This window comes from Lipophrys pholis (assembly GCF_963383615.2).
Source record: "Lipophrys pholis genome assembly, chromosome: 10".
In the NCBI taxonomy this organism is placed as follows: domain Eukaryota; kingdom Metazoa; phylum Chordata; class Actinopteri; order Blenniiformes; family Blenniidae; genus Lipophrys; species Lipophrys pholis.
Window position 1 is genome coordinate 8,353,143 of NC_137640.1, and position 19,014 is coordinate 8,372,156.

At 41.4% G+C, this 19,014-nt stretch overlaps 2 protein-coding genes across 6 annotated transcripts; both read right to left on the reverse strand.

Annotated features, from left to right (window-relative positions):
* Positions 1-1,732: 1,732 nt before the first annotated feature.
* Positions 1,733-6,460, reverse strand: LOC308115718 (transmembrane protein 205). 5 transcript variants are annotated; one of them, XR_013935716.1, is made up of 5 exons: positions 6,292-6,367; positions 3,880-4,015; positions 2,775-2,938; positions 2,069-2,652; positions 1,733-1,988 (listed from the first exon to the last, which is right to left on the reverse strand). XR_013935716.1 is itself a non-coding variant. In XM_080473403.1 (5 exons), the coding sequence occupies exons 3-5, from the start codon at positions 3,977-3,979 to the stop codon at positions 2,350-2,352; spliced, it is 567 nt and encodes a 188-aa protein (XP_080329529.1). In that variant the 5' UTR covers positions 3,980-4,015; positions 5,593-5,692; positions 6,292-6,344; the 3' UTR covers positions 1,733-2,349. The 5 variants fall into 5 exon arrangements, 4 of the variants coding, with proteins under 4 accessions (XP_080329529.1, XP_080329528.1, XP_080329531.1 ...); XM_080473403.1 differs by adding an exon at positions 5,593-5,692 and having other exon boundaries at positions 1,733-2,652; positions 6,292-6,344; XM_080473402.1 differs by having other exon boundaries at positions 1,733-2,652; positions 6,292-6,460.
* A 99-nt stretch (positions 6,461-6,559) lies between these two features.
* On the reverse strand, positions 6,560-18,126 carry dhcr24 (24-dehydrocholesterol reductase). The gene is made up of 9 exons (XM_080473408.1): positions 17,753-18,126; positions 16,183-16,338; positions 13,420-13,525; positions 12,772-12,890; positions 10,667-10,930; positions 10,435-10,578; positions 9,207-9,404; positions 8,566-8,744; positions 6,560-8,364 (listed from the first exon to the last, which is right to left on the reverse strand). The coding sequence occupies exons 1-9, from the start codon at positions 17,981-17,983 to the stop codon at positions 8,211-8,213; spliced, it is 1,551 nt and encodes a 516-aa protein (XP_080329534.1). The 5' UTR covers positions 17,984-18,126; the 3' UTR covers positions 6,560-8,210.
* Positions 18,127-19,014: the final 888 nt, after the last annotated feature.

Genomic DNA, 19,014 nt, shown 5'->3' on the forward strand with positions numbered 1-19,014 from the left:
CCACACAAAGATATTTCTTTCACTATTAGTTTTACCTTCTTATGGTCAACCCACCTGTGAGCCCATTCATACACACAGAAAACAGGAATATTCCACAGTGCAACACTGAACACGTAGAAAGCTTAATTTTAATTTGTTCTTTTTTCTCTCCAATTTTATTAAAGCGCCGTTTAGATCAGGGATTTCAAACTCCCTAATTCACGGTCCAGTTTTTTATTTGTATTGCAACACCAAGCCGCATAATCTATAAATATTCCAGATTTTCACATTTTGTTGCAGTAGTTTGAGTTGAATCAATCCTTTGACTACATTATATCCTTGTAACATTTCAAGCATATAAAGTCGTCGTGTTCCAGATTAGACCTTCAGGCCGGGAAGTTTTGGGCCACTAGCCAGATGTTTGACGCTCCTGGTTTAGATGAACAATCTCTTTTATGTTTGCTTAAACATTCAATGTGATAAATTCACCTTTAGGAAAGAAAATGTCTCACGGAAATGGTAGAAAAACATTTTTTAATACAGGATCCAACCTGATGAAACACCTTTGGTACAAACCCACGACCAGAAACTGTGTGTGACCTGCTCTGACCTTACAAATCAAAAGCTCCATCCAGGACCACGTGAGCACCCCTCACAAATGTCACAATTTTAACACCATCCCAGTTATCAGAAACGTCAATAATTGCATTGCAAGATGTTTTGTTTAACACACAAAATGGGCAAATGACCCGCAGGTAGAATCAAAGACATTTATATAAACCTTCCGTTAAGTGATATTGCATTTGTTTGCGTCAGTAGAGGTCGCGTTGTCACGCCCTCATCAAAAGTCCAGTTTTTACAAAGAAATAAAAAAGCTTAAGAATCTGCTCTTGGCAACAATAACCCCAGTGACGGATCTATAGTTGCTGGTTCTGGTGTTTGTTTGACCAGCACAAAAGAAAAAAGGGCATCAAAGAATGTCACTGACTGACTTACAAGGAAGTGTTAAAAGTTTTTAACAACATCAACAGGGACAAAACACAGATCCACTCCGCAGGACATGTGGATTATTTAAAAAAAAAAAAACTAAACCACTCACCAGGATGTATTAACACACAACATGGTGTGTTTTTCCTATAAGGCACATTATAAGGTGGGGAGACTTGGTCTTTGGTTGTTCAGTGTTCAGGTAAACTGTCCAGTGGGGTCACAGTGGCACCAACACGCACAAAGAACAGATTAAGGTGCAACATCTGCTGTCACCTTTTTGCATTGAATAATTTGGCCGCCAGTACCAAACCTTTTTTTCCAGTGTGGTTTGGTATTTAATCCTCATGGTTTAAGTGGAGTGCATGAAGGCAGGCGGGTCTCCTCACCTACGTGACGGCTGTGGAGGTTCATACTGAGGTGAAGAGGAGTTTGCAGGAGCGACAGAAACTCTTCAGGAGTTACATGCTGCTTCTCTGGGCCGGCATACAGATGTGAATTTATTGCTTTTGTTGCTGAATTTGTGTAAAAGGGGCTTCAGATGCGGACAGGACCCAGCAAATCTTAAAGATGTTATGAAACGATAGAGTGTTAATACAGTGTATTAATCAGTGGGTATGTTGGAGTTCTGTTTAACATTGTCAGTGGCTAATCGTGCTCAACGCTACGAGAACTGTGATGTGCAGGTAACGCCCTTTTTAATATGCCCCCACGTGGATGAATTAACACATTAAACACGAAATAATCGGAAGAGACTGGCAAAATGACACGTGCATGAGTGTTTTGGTTGCACTGCACACTGCTGTGAAGCTTCTTTTTTTTTTTACATGCCAGGGAGCAGCAAGGGGAGCTAAAGATAGTGTAACCTTTCACCGGGACACGTGAAGTGCACACTGGTGTTCTTAAGATGCAAACACACCAACCTGAGGTAATCCAGACAAACCTGTGCCACTCCACTGTGAACAACTATTCCCGCTACACCCAAACCAGACGAGCAGGAGTGGGCGGCGCCGGAGCAGCTCCTGACCCGAAGGCGTCTTTCCACTGCACGCGTAAAAAGTGCAGTGCAGCGGGCTTTCATCTGCTCCGGCGTATCCGATACTGCAGACATTAAGTCTTTAACACACCCCACCTCTACCTTTAAGTCACAACAGTCATGTTGTCATCCTATCGTCAAGGTAAGAGTCAAAATAAAGGGGGAATCTTAAGGCAGCCGCCACTCTCAGCCGCTCTAGGTGAAAGGTGACGCGTTAGTCACTGCGGTCGCTGACTCGTTTCTCAAAATCAAAGGTGACACAACAACTTAAATACATCATTTACAAAAAGAGCAGACAAGGTGTGTCGCAAGGAATAGATATAAAACTGTCCAGCCGCTGCGGAGTCTTACAGCGCCGCCAGGTTCTCAGCCATGTAGCAGAGGCTGTAGAAGTTGCACCCTATGCAGCAGAGGTTACACAGAGACGACAGCAGCCTGTACAGCCACAGGCGGTTGCTGAGGTGCCTGTATTTCAGATCCGTCTCGCACAGCTTGGCGTACGCTTCGCGGTTGGACGACAGGCCGATGTCCTGACCCAGGCCGCACGACTGCTCGATGAGATGCATGTCGGCCATGATCTCCGAGGTCATCTGACCGAACCACTGCGCGTTGACGGCCGCGACCATCACCGACACAAAGAAGATGAAGATCTGGAGACAAAAGCCACAGAGAGAGAGAGAGAGAGAGAGAGAACGAGACGCTGCTGTTTCAATGTGTTTTGTTCATTTTGATGACGATGGTCGAGAGAAAGAGAAAGAGAGAGAGGACACACCTGGAAGGCTTCCCGTTCGTCCAGCAGGTCGCTGGGATGGTACACAGCGTAGATGGTGAGGTTGAAGAAGGCACATACCGACCCGAGGTGGAGGTAGAAAGGTACAAGGCGACTCTGGATGAACCCGTAAGTGTGTCTGTTCAGGTGGTTGTCCATCACGAAGCCTGCACACAAATTTAGAACGACACACTTCAAATATCAACTTCATGGTACACATGAGTGAATTTCTGTGAAGTATGGAGACTGCTGAATATTTCATTCGCATGTAGTCATAAATAGATTTACTTCAGTATTTGTTTTATAGCTGGTACAGAGAAATTCCAACACGACATGTAGAGTTTGTGCACAAGTATCCTTCTTAGTTGAAATCATTAGTTACTTTTTAATTGCATCAATACAGGCATTTAATTCTATTCACCTGTATGAGAAATATTTGAGTTTAAAAAGGATTTCTCGGACAAAGTAAATAAAAATGACACTGCAGCAGTTTGGTTTTGTCAACAGATGTCGATATAAAGTAGGAATTCTCTCTGTTAAAAGAATAAACCTAATACCTCTAGAACTGTAGATCAAAAGATATGAATATTAATTCACCTCGTGGATGAGCTCAGTAACAATTTTCGAAGAATTGAAGTAGATTACATGCTGCTAATTGTATCTGTGAAGTTACACACTTCAAAAATACTCATAAAAGAGCACTAATGTGAGTAACCTGTTTCTGCCACCCCTGTTGACGCTAATCACTCTGCATCAGGAGTCAATGTGACAAACGTCTGGCTTGTGGACAAGATTGTCAATGAAGATGCTGTACAAACAGTAAATGTCAACATCTCGGTTCAAGCAGTGCCCGCCTGTGTACACAAGGATAAAGAACTTAGAAAGATAATACAATGTCGGCCTGCTGATCCCCACAACTTAAATGTATTCTAACAGGAATTGATGCCGAATATCTGAGTCTGCGATGTCAACTGATTTTAAGATTATGGTAAAGAGAGAAGACACCTTAAAACCTTATTCGTTTTCCGTGTGTGTGTGTGTGTGTGTGTGAGTGTGTGTGTGTGTGTGTGTGTGTGTGTGTGTGTGTGTGTGTGTGTGTGTCACCAACTTGAAATGAAGGTGACCCAGATCTGCATCCCCCAGTAGGTGGACAGCAGCAGAAGCTGCAGCAGCTTCACAGTGAAGGTGGGCTCCTGGTCAGCGGCCATGATGTCTCTTCAACTCGCTGGACTCTCCACTCTGCTCTGCAAACATAGATTCCACTTGATGTGATAAATTAACCAGACGAGCTATAATATAAAGCAGATATGTGAGGATCTCAAACAGAAAATGCAAAATGATCAGCCCATCTCACGGATAAGCAGGGAGTCATTGAGCACACAGTACAACAACAACTATACTGAGAATTGAACGGGCAAACTACAGAACAGCTTCAAGTTTCAAGGAAGCAACACAGACAGAACAAAATTGTAAATATACCAATTCCTCAATATGATTTATTTTAAATCAACTTATCAAAAAAAAAAAAAAAAGATTTTCTCTTATATGGCGGTTAGATTCTGGTTATAGAATAGAACAATAAGGACAAAAAGGGGAGATTGAGAGTGATTAGAACAACAATAACATGGAGAACTGAATTTAAAATTACTTTATAAATGACAAAATAAAAACTCATAAAACCCAGGTGAGAAAAAAAATCTGAAACAAATAAAATTAAACTACGACGGGAACGTTAACGCTCAATAATAGATGATATATTTAGATGAAAGTTTGGTGATTGAGTAAAAAAAAATGGTAGTTATAGGTAATGTGGTAATAATGAACACAACTGAAACTGATTTTTTTTTTGTTATTTTCACTGATGCTTAAGGTAACAATAAGACTATTGAGTGTTGTCTTTTTTATCTTTTCTACTCTTCACTGCCACAATTTAATCTAGTTTTTTTTGGCTGACTGTGGAAAAACGGACGGTGATGTTTGTTGTTACTCACCTGCAAACGGTCTCTTCTGTGATGAAAACAGTAAATTATGTCTATTCTCACCTTGACTTAATCTTTCAAAACATCAGTAATTATCATTAGCAAATTTGTTTTTACCACCATTTATTATACCGTCAGGCACGTGTGTGTGCGTGTGTGTGTGTGTGTGTGTGTGTGTGTGTGTGTGCGTGTGTGTGTGTGTGTGTGTGTGTGTGTGTGTGTGTGTGTGTGTGTGTGTGTGTGTGTGTGTGTGTGTCACAACGTTATCAAAACACGAGCTGGGCTAAACTAGTATGGCATTACGACTTGTCATAAATAAATAAACACTTGAGAATATGACGTTGGCGTCGTCACGCTTTCTTATTTGTATCCCCTAACACGGCTCCTGCACCTCTTAGACTTTTAATGAGACCTAACTTTTTCTTTTCTCACGTGTGTCTGCAGATCACACCAGCCCGTCGGAACTGGAGTAGTTTGTTGTCTTTGCTGTTCAACGCAATTCTTTTCCTTCATTTCTGAATGGCCAAATACGTTAACGTGCAGAGAATGAATGCACAGCGAATGGAAAAAAAACAAAACAGTTACTGCATTTCAGTCCGTCTTTTACGATCCCAAAGCTTTTCAACTAATACGGTGTATCTTAGGAGAGAAGATAACTGTATAGTTACTTTAATTTGTCTTATTATTCCCAGAATTATTCATACCGTTTTTAAAGTTTGAGATAAAATCAAGATGATAAGAATTCAAGGGAGAATAAAACTTAACGACCTTGTAAAACACCAAGTTATGACAGTTACAGTGGATAAACAGAGAAAAGTCACCAAGAGGAAAGTGGATTTTACACTTTAAGAAGTTTGCAGGTTGGAATCCCTCAGTGGGCAGGTCACCACTGTGGCTCCCTGAAGCATGACCTTTGACCCCTCTGTGGCTGCCAACCACATCCTAGAAATGGTTAAATGTAGAAAAATGCAAATCAAAAGCCACTATTATGTATTTATTTAGTTTGATTTAGTTTGAGGAGACCAGTCAAGCCACAGTCATTACAGGCTTAACAACGGAAAGATTGAGATAAGAACTGAGGCGTTTTGTTTACAAAGACAGAGGAACGTGGACTGCGTTGAATAAATAAAGTAAAGAAGGAGTAACGACCAGGTGTTTCTGGAAACTTCCGCATTGTTGTCAAGGAAACTGCGCAGCCGTGGCGACCTTACCCCCACAAACAGGCAAAATAAAATCACCTCTTCTAATAAGAACGAAGCCTCAACGTCCAACCGACAGCGAGGGTTTTTTATTTTCTTCTTTTTTTTTTTAAAACTTCACCAACAAAAAACAAACAGAATCGACCCGCCGAGGCTGCGACTCATCCTCAAAGTCACCTTTACAAAATAATAACGTTTTCCCACTTTAACAGCGTCAGCTGGCGGAGTGCAACGCCTCCTCCGACCGGTCAACATCGACTCCCCCACCCGCCGCACCGTCAGCTCGCACCGGAAACCTCCGAGAAACCCGCCGTGACATAGAAACCCCTCCGCGGGGCTTACCTGAGCGGTGGGACGCAGCGTGCTCGCGGCTCCTCCGACAGTGAAACTTGCGCAACCGGCTGAGACTCGTCCTGCAGCTCCCCGAGCCGGTGGGAACCGCCCGCCGAGAGGTGGGTGTGCCCTGAAAATTTCCCCGTCGAGTTCTGCGCGCCGCAAACTCTGGTTCCTCCGGACCAGAAGGTCTGCAGCCTGCGGCTCTGCTCAGCGGGGAGCAAACATGTGGCTCCCTGAAGCCCTCACGAAATGATAAACTTTAAATAAACGTTTTTAATCTTGTTTTCATTTTATTTACCCACACAAAGTCATTTAAAAAAAAAAAAAAAGGCACAACTAAAAATGGCTTAAATGGGGGAAAAAACAAAACAAAAACACAACAAATGGGGGCTAACAATGAGCTTAAACGGCTGTAAAAAAAACAAAAAAAAATGACTAGGATTTTTAAAAGAAATTCTCACTACTACTTTGAAAATAGACACAATTAGTTCAAAACAGCCCAAATGTCATAAATGCAGCAAAAAATACTGAAATTGATGGTTGAAACCTCTAAAATCAGGTAAAAAAAAATCAAAGTTGAAAATGTAATTAAATGTAATCCCATTGTGTGGTTGAAACTTCATAAATGCAACACAAGACACACTTTATGTTCATATATCAAAACTATATATGAATATCCAGCCCTAATTTATTTTGGAATAAATTAAGGATGGAGATTCATATATAGTTTTACGAATCTTCTCCTCCTGCAGGTCAACTCCATCTCCAGTGTTACTATCTGGGGGCAAAACTGTGTTGCAGTGGTTAGCACTCTCTCCTCACTGCAAGAAGATCATGGGTCAAATCCTGGCCAGAGTTTGTTTTGGTTTCCTCCCACGATCCAAAACCATACATGTGAAGGTAATTGTTGATTCTAAACTGGCCCTAGGTGTGAATGTGAGTGTTCATTTTTATTCCTGTCCATCTTGCACAAGGATGGAAACAAGGTCCTGCTTACAGCTGTGTCATATTTAGGTTGTTGAACCCCGCAAAGTTCCTCCACCAATCTTCAAGCAACACATCTGTAGATTTGTGCATGGATGTGGTATTTAACAATCATGACAAATTATCCTTCTGCTTTAACATGAAATCGTTTTAATCCAAAATCACATGGACATGATCTAACATCCAAATTGCGGCCAAATGTTACAACAACAGTTTTGTCCTTCTTCATGATCACAAAAGTATTATTTGAAAATGCATTTCAAGACTAATCGGGATGTCTTGAGATGAACCACTATGGCACTTAGGGAACAACGACATAAAGCATTAAAAGTTGCAGAAAAGGTACAACACAGAACAAACATATTTTGGTTTGATAATAAAAAAGCACTAAAGAGGTTAGAGTCAAGCAGCACAGGAGGTTTGAAATAGAATGTTAAAAATAAACTCATGAGAAAAAAGCTCACACATTCAAGACTTTTGAAAAATGCTCAAAATATTTCTTCTCCAGTTTCACAGTATTTGTGTTTGAAGTCAAAATGACTTTCACCTTCAATAACCTTCGGAACAACGTTTAAGACTAAAATTGTTTTTTTTGAGAGAAATTACAAAAACTAGTACCTGCAGGCAGTGGCCTCGACTTTAGAGAAGTGGACTTGGGAAGGGAAAATTCGCAGGATCGAATCCCACTGCTGACAGGTCAACACTGCGGGTCCTTGTGCAGGACCCTTGACCCCCCCCCCCCCAGGTGCTGCACCCAGGCAGCCCACTGCTCCTCGCATGTTTAGTTAAGGTTAACTATAAATAGGATGGGTTCAACGCAGATATGTAATTTACCCAAAGTTATCAAATGGATTGTGCTCTCTTTCTTTCCATAACACGACATAAGCTGCAGATGTTGCCTCAGTGGGTCTGTGACACGTGGCCTGGCGGATGGTGGGGTGTCAGTGTCTGGCGGATTTACAGATTTTGTCGTAAACCTCCGGGAATGCTTCTTTACAGCCCAGCTCATTTCTCAGTCTGTGGTACAGCTGTCCATCAAACATCTCCCAAAACTCCTCTCGCTCCATGTACACATCTGCATACAGCATCTGGAACCTGCAGGTCAGTGCCACAGTATTCAGACTCAAAACTTAAATTTCACAACTACAGTCTTAAACATTTATGACAAGTTCAGCTTGACGTAACTTTTTCTTCGTATTTTATCCGAATTTAAAGGGTCAATAAATGGCCATGTTGTGATTGGCACTATAAATACAACTTAAATTGTAATTAAATGTCTTTTCATTGAAGGCTTACCCATGCACGTCTCGGACAAACTTCTCCAGCTGACGTGTTGACGCTTTCGCTTCAAAGTGTTTGACTTTGGGTTCCCCGTAAGCTCCAATATCCACGTACAGCTCCTCCTCCTGACCTTTGGGGTGTACCATGCCTCTGCTTGGTGGCAACCGGAATGGACACAGCCACAGAGGGTAAACCTGGAAGAACACAAGCCATTTACATGAGTCATATTGAATCTTTTTTATTTATGGAAGACTTCGTTTACACCACTAGGGGGCAGTACTGTTATGGACGTAAATGGCACAAATCAGTATTCCTCCTAGTTTTTTTTAAGCCTGGGAATAAGATGTGTTATCATCTTAAAATGAAGAGGCAATTAGTTTTGTCCTCAGCTTCACATTGCATTGTTTCACTTTCGTGGTGCTGGACAATAAGTTTAGGTAATGGAGCAATAAATGCGGTTTGAGATTTCTGTTATTTATTGTTCCTCTAAATGAAAACTCCAAATGTTCATGCGACCACATCTCATTACAATCCACACCTATAATTATTGACAACCTGAAGTGGCTAAATTTCTGGGATTCAGTCGCTGTAACATTTATGAAATTCAAGTAGCAGGAGCCCAGTGTTTAAAAACAGTTCGTGTGACTTTGTCTTACATTCATGTCCTTGTGCATGCGTGCGATGGAGGCCTCCAGGTGCTTCATGGGCACCAGCACGTCCTGGACCACGTGGTGCTGCTCGTAGAGTCGTCTGATGGTTTCCCCCTGAGTGAGCTTCAGCAGTGAGATCTTAGGGGGAACCATCCACCCGAACAGCCAGCGAAAGACGGGGTTGTTCCCGAAGGGAATGATATCCTGCAGATAGGACAAGGACACATGTTCATCTAAAGTCCAAAATTACACAACAACCCTTTTACTTTTTATGTTATTTTAGAAGCTGTAGAAGTTTCAAAACTGCACAATGTGCTTCTCTCTCATTTTCCCAAGATAACTTCTACTTTCAATTTAAGGCAGTTGTTCAGTACTGATGTGTTTTGAGAAGCTCATGTTATAATTGAGAGACACGCAGATGAATCTCCACTGTTATTAGACGATCATATTGAAGACGTCCTGGTAGCCACTGCAAAGACAAGTATATGTGTGCAAAGTTGAACTTTTTAGATACATTAAGACGAGTTAGGAGTTATTGGTTATGAGAAATATCAATGCCAGATCTTGTCAGTTGTGGTACAATAGCAGAATACGTGTTAACTAGTAATTACTGGTGACAACAGTGTATTAAAAGTAATTTTGACATTTGAAAAAAGAAACAAGTAATCCAACTTTTCTGACTATAAATATTGAAATTCAATATTATCCTATTCACCTCCTCCGTTTTTCCAACAGAGGGCAGTCTTATTTCACCAAACAGCATGTCATACATTCAATGATCACAAATCAACAAATTGTCTAATTTAATTTAATTCAAAGCCTCACTCAGTCCAGTTCTTGTCTGCATCATATTTCTTCTGCCTAGAAGAGCCAAGTTCGTTAAAAAGTAAAGAAAAAAAAAAAAAACCGGCAGCCAAAAGCTCAGAGGTGACCCCTTTAGGATTCTATCAAACCAATACTATGCATAATTCATCACACCATTTACTGTTACAGAAAACAAAGGATGCCAAGCCTCTCTCAGTAATGGCTAATGGTGTGTGTGCAGGAGAGAAGGGGGGAGGGGGGGGGGGGGGGGGGGGGCATTAGAGCATTAGTGTCTAATAAAGAGAAGTGAGCAAGAAGCAAGTTGGTAAGATGATGACAAGCTAAAATCTGGCAGATATATGCAAGTCTTTAAAAGTAACCCCTGCGCTCTGGGACAGACCGCTCTGGCTTGAGTGTGTTCTGTGCGTACCTGAAGCTCCCAGAAGATGCTGCGAGTGTGTCTGTGATAGTACTGCCTCAGGGGAATGTACTCAACCCCGGTGCAGTCGCTGCTCAGGTAGCTCTCCACGTGTTTGAAGAACCAGGGTTTAAAGTGCAGCCCAATTCTGTTAATCTGAGTGTCAAAGAGGATGGAAATAGTGAAGTCAAATGTGATCATTTGCGTAAATAATTATGTGCACATATATTTTAAAACGCCTCACCTTGTCAGGCTCTGCATGGTCGGTCATGGTTCCCGTCATGACCACAGCCGTGTTCTCGCCGTACTGGATACCCTCAACGAAGGTGTTCTGCTTGTTCTCCGATGCTTCAGCGAAGCGTCTGCAGATGTTCTCCAGTCCTCTGACCGGCTCGTAATGCAGCTTCACCCAGGGTTTAGCCGGGACTATTTTAATCTCCGCCGCAACCAAGAACCCCAGAGTGCCACAGGACCAGGGGACGGCATGGAACAGGTCTGAGTTCTCCTCCTGTGAGGAGAAGAATCAACTCAGAGCTTCAGCACAGTTCTTAAGATCAATCAAAATAGCTCAACAACCACTGCAACACAGAGTATCGAAGGTTCAGTTAATGCCAGCTTCACGCCACCAAATCTTTCCTCTGTTAGGAGACGGCAGCTTCACCAGCCTCGATGATTACAGAGTCATAAGTTGTTGCTGTGACTTGGCCTGGAGTTAAAACACACAACAGCTTTTTTTTATTTTTTTGTATTTGGGACACAAATTATTCATGGGAGAGAATTGGTCGGTAAAATAACCCTCGATTTTCTACATTTTCTACATTTATTCTGGAATCCATCATTACTCACTACACAATGAAAATGCGAATATAATTGTATATTAATTGTCTCATCAAGCTTGGATTAACTGGACTGTGCTGGTGCAGGTTTGTAAACAATGATGCATTTTGGGAAGTGGGGGCATAGCATGTCTGTTTCCTTTTTGGAAGTGTAGTTTTTGTCGTACCCCGCATCCCTTTGAATCAGATTTACTGTTATGTCTAAAAGACAACAGGGAAACCTTCTTGTCCACTTTGGATTTACAGATAGAAATAAGACGACTGACTCCGAGGCGCAAAAAAAGGTACAAAAAACTTTCATTGTGGCTTCCCTGAGGACATCTTCTGGAAGTATAAAGAAAACGTCAAGTAGGGGTGTTTTAGACCTCTTTTTGCTCTGTAGGAAGGTTTTTCTGCCGACATAAGGCAAGTAGGCGACAGGCTGGTAATAATGGATGTGTTATGAGTAGATCTTTGCTCTGAGGCACGTCCCCAAAAGCCTGTGAGAAAAAAAAAGGGATTTCTGGCTGTTTTCTGTCTTTGTACTTGTACATTTGCACATTTGATATGAGGTAACTTAAAACGTTTACTCAAGTAATTATTCTATATTTCTTGTTTACTGACGTAGATTCCAAGCAAAGTATCTTCACTTTTACTCAAGTATGACTTTCAACCACTTTTTACAGCACTGGCCACGAACCATCAACACCCTTTTATATAAATTGTATTCCCCGGTGGTAGTGGCCTCCGTGAGCAGGGTAACGCGCCCTGCCTCAAAACAAAGATAGTTTGAGGAACACAACTCCAGTGTGAAATATTGACCTGTCCTCCAAATTTCTCAATCCCGTTGAGCAGCATCTCACAGCTTCCAGGACATAAAACATCTGGTGCTAAAATCTTAATGAAAGACACCTCAACACCTCTTCAGAGGTCAAGGGAGGTCCATGCTTCAGGGTCGCTATAAGAGCACATAGACAGACTTAACGTGTAAAAAAATTTTTTATTTTGAAGGGGCTATAATTTAGTGATGTTACAAATCAAATTAAACAGAGGCACTCTAGGCTATTTTTTCCTCCCTTCTCTCTGATCCAAAAAACAAAACAAGATAATAAATAGATTTACATTTTAGACAATATGTGTCAGCAGCTCCTTCAGCTTTAGGAAGACGTTATCCATAGATATGCAAATAAAGTCGGTCTGGGTTAGATGTAAACATTACAATGTGAGTAGACAAATTGAATTATAAGACAGAAACAGGAGAAATAAATAGCCACATACTGTAATGACGGCTGAGCCTTTCTGCGGATTAGCCACTGATTACCAGTTTATTTTCCGTAATGATATTTTCTATTAATGTCTTTCTTGCCTATATAACATCTATCTAAAAATGTCATACAAGGCAGAAGAATATGAACAAGTTAGATGAATACGTGGATACCTAAAGTTCTAATTGTTAGACATATTTTAAAAAGCCTGAAACTCCTGGACATTACCCCCCCCCACCCCCCACCCCCACCCATCCACACACACTCACCTCAGTGCACCGCACCAAGCTGCCATCAGCTAGAACCAGCTCATATGCTACACAGATGTGCTGAAAAAGCCCATAAATATGGGAGGACGACTCAATGCCGGTGCCCATCACCAAACCACCTGAGAGGACAGAGAGAGAAGAAAACAAATTGAGTTGAAATGAGATTAAACCCCCCCCCCCCCCCCCCGCCCGGGTGAGCGCAACAGCCCGCAAAACACACGAGCAGGTAGCAGTGTCGTGCCTGTTGTGTGTATTTCTGTGCTTGCGTGGACACCAGGATAAATGAATGTATCACGGCTTGATGGGAAAACATTAGATTGTTGATGCGTAGTTTATGGCATCAGGAAATCCATTATGAAACCTGATCCAGGGGTGCTTCCAGTGCTGCAGCCATTTCCTGCCAGTTTCATCTTTTGAGCTGCAACATCAGTCCTCTAACGCGATTACAGAAGTCGCCAAGGCTCTAAACAGGATACAGGGAATGATGAAGGCGATGCAGGATCTATGAACAATGAGCTGTGGAAATGACCGGCACAACTGCCGCTTTCTAGAAACCAGATGGCCACAGGCGATGCCAGCCCATTATGGATCTTAAAAAAAAAATAAAAATAAAAAAAAACAGTCAAGAGTATAATTCATTCAACATACCCACAGTCAGGTCATCCAGCTCAGGCAGCACTGGCAGGGTCCAGCCGATCGAGTTGAGGCAAGCCGTCACTTGACCCATGTTGGCCAGTGGCTCAACTCTCACCACCTATACAACAAGGATCCCTGTGAGTAACAATTTGACATCCAGCTGAAAGTACAAGAATCAACCAAGCATGGTTGTATAATTAATTTGCCACAGGAGGTAAAAAAAAACAACATTACAGATGTTTTTGGAATCACGTATTTGCCACTTCAATAGACGAAAGCAGGACGTGACTCCTCCACAAATTAATATTGCAAAAAGAAAACTGTTTTTTTTTTTTTAATCACTGTTTTAAATTAATCATTAAAACAACAGCGGCGAAGCCTTCATGAAAATGGCAAGTGAAGCAGTCCTACCAGCAGACCCTGATAGTGCAATATGTCGAGATATTAGATAGCAGGCAACTCTGATCACTGTGAGGCCATAAACATGTCTTCATCACTACAACACAGCAAGCTATGATCGAACACTTATACAACAAGGATGTATTAAAAAAAAATAAAAATCTGAGGGTTAATATTAAATGTTCAACTTAATACTATAATTTCAAAGTATTTGCAATTGATATCATATTCAGACCGCAAAGCTTTCTTCCTGTTAGAGGAAGTTTTTCCTTTCCACCGTCGCTCTTTGTTTTGATTTGTTGGGTTTTCTCTCCTAAAAGCAGTGACTGTGTTGTCTGCGGTGCTATATAAATAAAGTTTTGAAATGAATTGATCATAACTCTGCTTTACTGGCGCAACTGATCGGATGTATACTTTTTGAAAATTGGCTCCGGATTTAGAAAGAATAAATGGGGACAGTGGCCACGTGAATCCTTCAGCGTACCAGTTACTTAGCGGGATAATATTTTTTAAGGAGCGTCCTACGAGAGCCGCTGGGGCACAACAGTGATGTCAAGCAGAGCAATCCTCCGTAGTGGCAATAATTCACTGTGCTATACAGAACACTTCCATCTGCCAGTAGGATGGATGAGCCGAGGTCTCTGCGCCTGGCCAGTGCAGGAATGTGAGACCTGGCAAACAGCAGGATGTCAGTGTGTAAAAGGCTGAGCCATCGTCAAACGTACACAACAATCATCAGCTGCACACCGCCTTCTCTTCACAACTTCACTGATCAAGCTCCAGACTCAAATGTACACCAACACTTACAAATATTTATTGAATACGGAGCTTGAGAAGCTGCTGCCAGAGAGTGCAGTGCCATGGAACGGCAAATCAAATCAAACTTAATTTATAAAGCACCTTTCATACAATAAGATGCGCCACAAAGTGCTTGACAGGTTCTGTCTTTCTATTGTGCCAGTATTCATAATAGTTCGTCATAGCATTGTGGGGGTGAATGCTAGAATCTGTGAACACGTCATCGTTTGTCATTTTCTGATGTAGTGTAGTTTGTGGTGTCGAAATGAAACCGACTGAATTGCTCACAAAAGTCACCAAGTTTCGTTTCATGCGGGATATGAATGTGCGATGCCATTTTTGAGAAGAAAAAAAAAATATTGAGCAATAATAGAATAAAAACTACATTTGAACTTGATTATCTGACTCATGAAAACAACGCACATGACACTTTGTCAGTTTTAACGTCTGAATGAAAAACACGCGGTGATTTATATTCTACAATGTAAATTCCACAACAACGCTGTGCTCTGAGCTAAATGTGTAACACAATAACATTTTTGCACGTCAATAATTCATCGTCAGCCTGAAGGATGTAAATAAGGACAAAACAGCGGCAGAACTTCTTGTTTTAAACACATTAATAATGATAAACAAAACAAAACAACCCTCTGCTGACATGTTCTGTGTTCGGTCCCATCACGGCTCTTTGGTCTGTGCTACATTCACAACGGAGTAGGACTTTAGTCAAACGGCACCAGATTATGTTTGAAAGTGTCCTAGGAATTGTTGTTGAAGCCGTTTCTTTGGCGCACGCCAGAGTGCGGATGGCAGCTTTCATATTTGTACGAGGATTCTTTTTCAATGTGATCCTAAGTGAAAGAAGCCAGTTTGCATCGTGGAAATCTGCACAATTTAGTAAATATATTGGCCTGTTGAGACGCTTCAGTGGCAGAACCGCAGACCACTGTCTTAACTTTATAGTTTTTACATTAATCTAAAAATGAAGAAGCACCTAAATATATAACTACATACATGCAGTACATATCACTTTGTTAAAACTTGTTGAAAGTGTCATCACACTTTGTCATTAAACAGAAGTGCACTAAAACTAAGAGCAGGTTAATACCTGCCACATTTGGGACAATTACACAAACCCTGGTGCGACGGCGCTGTTGGTACGGTCCATCAACATTCTGTTCTTTTAGAAAATCATCATGAATGTGCAAAACAAGAGACTTCCTGGCCTGTTTTAATGCCTTAGTATAGTTCAGAAAGTGTTGGTGAGGTCTTAGCACAATAATATAACATGTGATATGTGAAGAAAACAGCATCACTGATAACACCGGTCACTTTTGGCCTGAACCAAGTAATCATGCGGTAACCATGAACACCAAGTTTTTCAAAGTTATTGTCCCCTGACATCACACTGAGACATTTTCTTGAATTTCTTATTATTATCTTATTATAACGAGCTGAAATGTCACAAAAATCTAATCTAAGTGAGAAAAGTTGAATAGTGACGATGGAAATGATGCAACTAATTGATATTTCATCTTTTGGAGCGACTCCAGACCACACAGATATACTTGGACCCACCTGCCTCTTTGTGTCCACCTCCAGAATGTCCATCAGGTTGATCATGATGTTCTTGTGGGTTTTCTTGTACTTTCCCACTCTGAGAGACACGGTGAGCCAGCCCGGTCGGCCCGTACACATCCGGGTCTTGCTGCCCTCTTTTTTCCACTCGCGCACCTGAGAACAAACAGAATTGTGATACAAGAAATAATATTATTTTTCAAATGGCAGGGGAATATACAGGTTAAACTATTTTACTTTTTACTGTGTAGTTTCGTGACGATATACGTCCAGAAGTTGATATTATGGTTGAAAGAAAACACACCTTCCTCTATTTACTGATCACTTTAGAGTGACAGAGCTACGGGTGTGTAGACTGGTGAGAGACATTAATAATTCTCTAAAAGGTTTGTGTAATCTCACAAAGTGGCAGAGCTGGGTGTAACCACTTGGAAATTCTCAGGATTACCGCCAACCAAGTAGTATTTTGTGGTATTTTTATGAGGATGGAATTTTTCTGTTACTTATAATCACAAGTCACAACTGAGCAAACTCCCAAAAAAGGGTTCAAATCAATATTTGAACCCTTTGAACTGCTTTTCTCTGGCCAATGAGATTTGTTTATGTAGATATGACACTTTTGTGCAATCACTAATAAATCAGCCTTGATAAGATTAAAGTTACAGCGATCTCGTGGAGCATCATTCAGAGTCTGTGTGAATAAAAACTCATGACAGATCCGCTTTCACCTTCTTACATAATGACATGAACACTCGTGTGTTTTGCATTGGAAAATCAGTTTATACTCTGAAATAGTGCATTTGACAAAATATCAATATTTGTGACACCATATTTAATCATAGTCCAGAGGAGGTGACCACAGACATATTGGAGGCCTGTTTAGCCACGTCACTGTTTACCTTTGTGACTTTAGGAAGTCACAAAGGTAGAGGCTGCTGTGTTAATGCTCACACCTGAAGAAGCCATATGCACCTTTTCACAAGAAGAATCAACTCAGCCAAAAGTAATGATATATGTTTATAAAGAAATACAAACATTTCACTTGTCTCCATTTAAAAAAAATACTTACATAACTTTATGTGTTGTAGTAAAACTTTACACATACTATTGATGTTTTTTGTGAGGATGGCGGTATCATCTTTATCATAGCTTGTTATTGTTGTTGTCAGGATATTTTAGCATTTAATGAGGTGGCTGGTGAATAAACCATCAAGGTTAAGTCAGGGGTGTCAAACTTCTGTCAGAGCTGGGGACCCACACAATCTACTATAACCTCAAGTGGGCCAGACCTGTAAAATGACAGCATAACAAACCTTTTAATTAGTCTCACCATTACCTGTGAAACCAGGTAATCGTTTTTAAGCTGCGCATACATTATCTGCTTAGGGAAACACATTAAAACTACTAATAGTTCTCCACAGACACACGCATCAAACCAAAAAAACCACATATGGTTAGAATAGTGTGACTCATGACAGTCGATGGCCACTGACTGACATTTCTCTGGATCCGCCCCCGTGGAAACAACAGGTACACCTGTCTGCGCGTGCGCATGAGACTTGTCGCTCACCTGTCGCTGGATGTCACGCACGCGCTGGTCGTGCTTTTTGGGCGCAGAGCACATCTTGAAGATGACCCAGGCTCTCATGTAGTAATACACGTCGAACAGGACGGAGAGCGGCAGCAGGAACAGGCACACGAATATCCACCGCTGGTGGACAATCACATAGTCTAAACCTTTCACCTTGATCCACAGCAGGAAAATAACGGCTAAACTCCCGAGATACAGCAGCGGGTCCATCGTGTCGGGACAAATCTGTTGCTTTTTCACTTCTTCTTCTCAGAGAATGAACTCCTCTCGTTTATTCCGACACCAAAAAACCCGAACCTCGGTCACCCCTTTACCGCGATAGGTGAGCGGGGAACAGTTGGACTGCTGGCTCCGCCCCTTCCTGACAGTGAGTGGTCAATATTATCTTAGGGGCGGGATCAGTCGCCTACGCTCTACTCCTATTGGCTGGTGTAGGAACAACCGAGTGGGAGACTTTCTCCTGTTTGGCCAATCAGGAAGCTCCCAGGCTGTCACACCATGCTGCCTGAGCTGCAGGCTGCATAGCTCTGTTACGACACTTTCTACTCACAGCCTGGAATTTGAACCATTGGGGAGGCAATTAATTCCAAGTTTAGGTCACTTCTGCTCAATATAAATATATATATATATATTTTTTTATCAATAGAAAGCATACAGGTCCTCCCGAGGACGAGGTTTACTAAGTGTTACCAGAGTCATAAGAAACAAGGTGAAGCAGCATTTAGTTCCTACTCTCCTCACCAGTGGGACAAACTTCCTGAGCACACTCAAGACACACTCAAGACAGCCTCCAGACCTCCATTATTATTTGCTCAGAACTTCTATTATACTTACTTTATTGCCTCTCTTTAAATCAAGTTTTTACTTTATTTATTATGCACTTCTTAATCACATTGTTTTAATGTATTTCTTTGTGAAGCACACTGAATTGCCTTGTGTCTGAATGGAGCTGTGGAAATAAATTTGCCTCACCTGTATTCCTGCCTTGAATATATATTCTATTTCTCTGTGTTTTGTCTGATATGGTGATGATTTCTTTTTTGATACATAAACTATGCTTTCTCCTGGATAGAAAAGTACTGGCAGTGTAAAATGATCATCCTCAGGATGATCCGCTGTGTGCATAAAGACGAGGAGTGTGTGATATTTCAAGGATTGTAGCGAAGAATTGTGGAAAATGCCACATTTGGAGTGTAAACATTGGGAATAAATGGCCCGTAGATTTGGAAACATGCTCATCA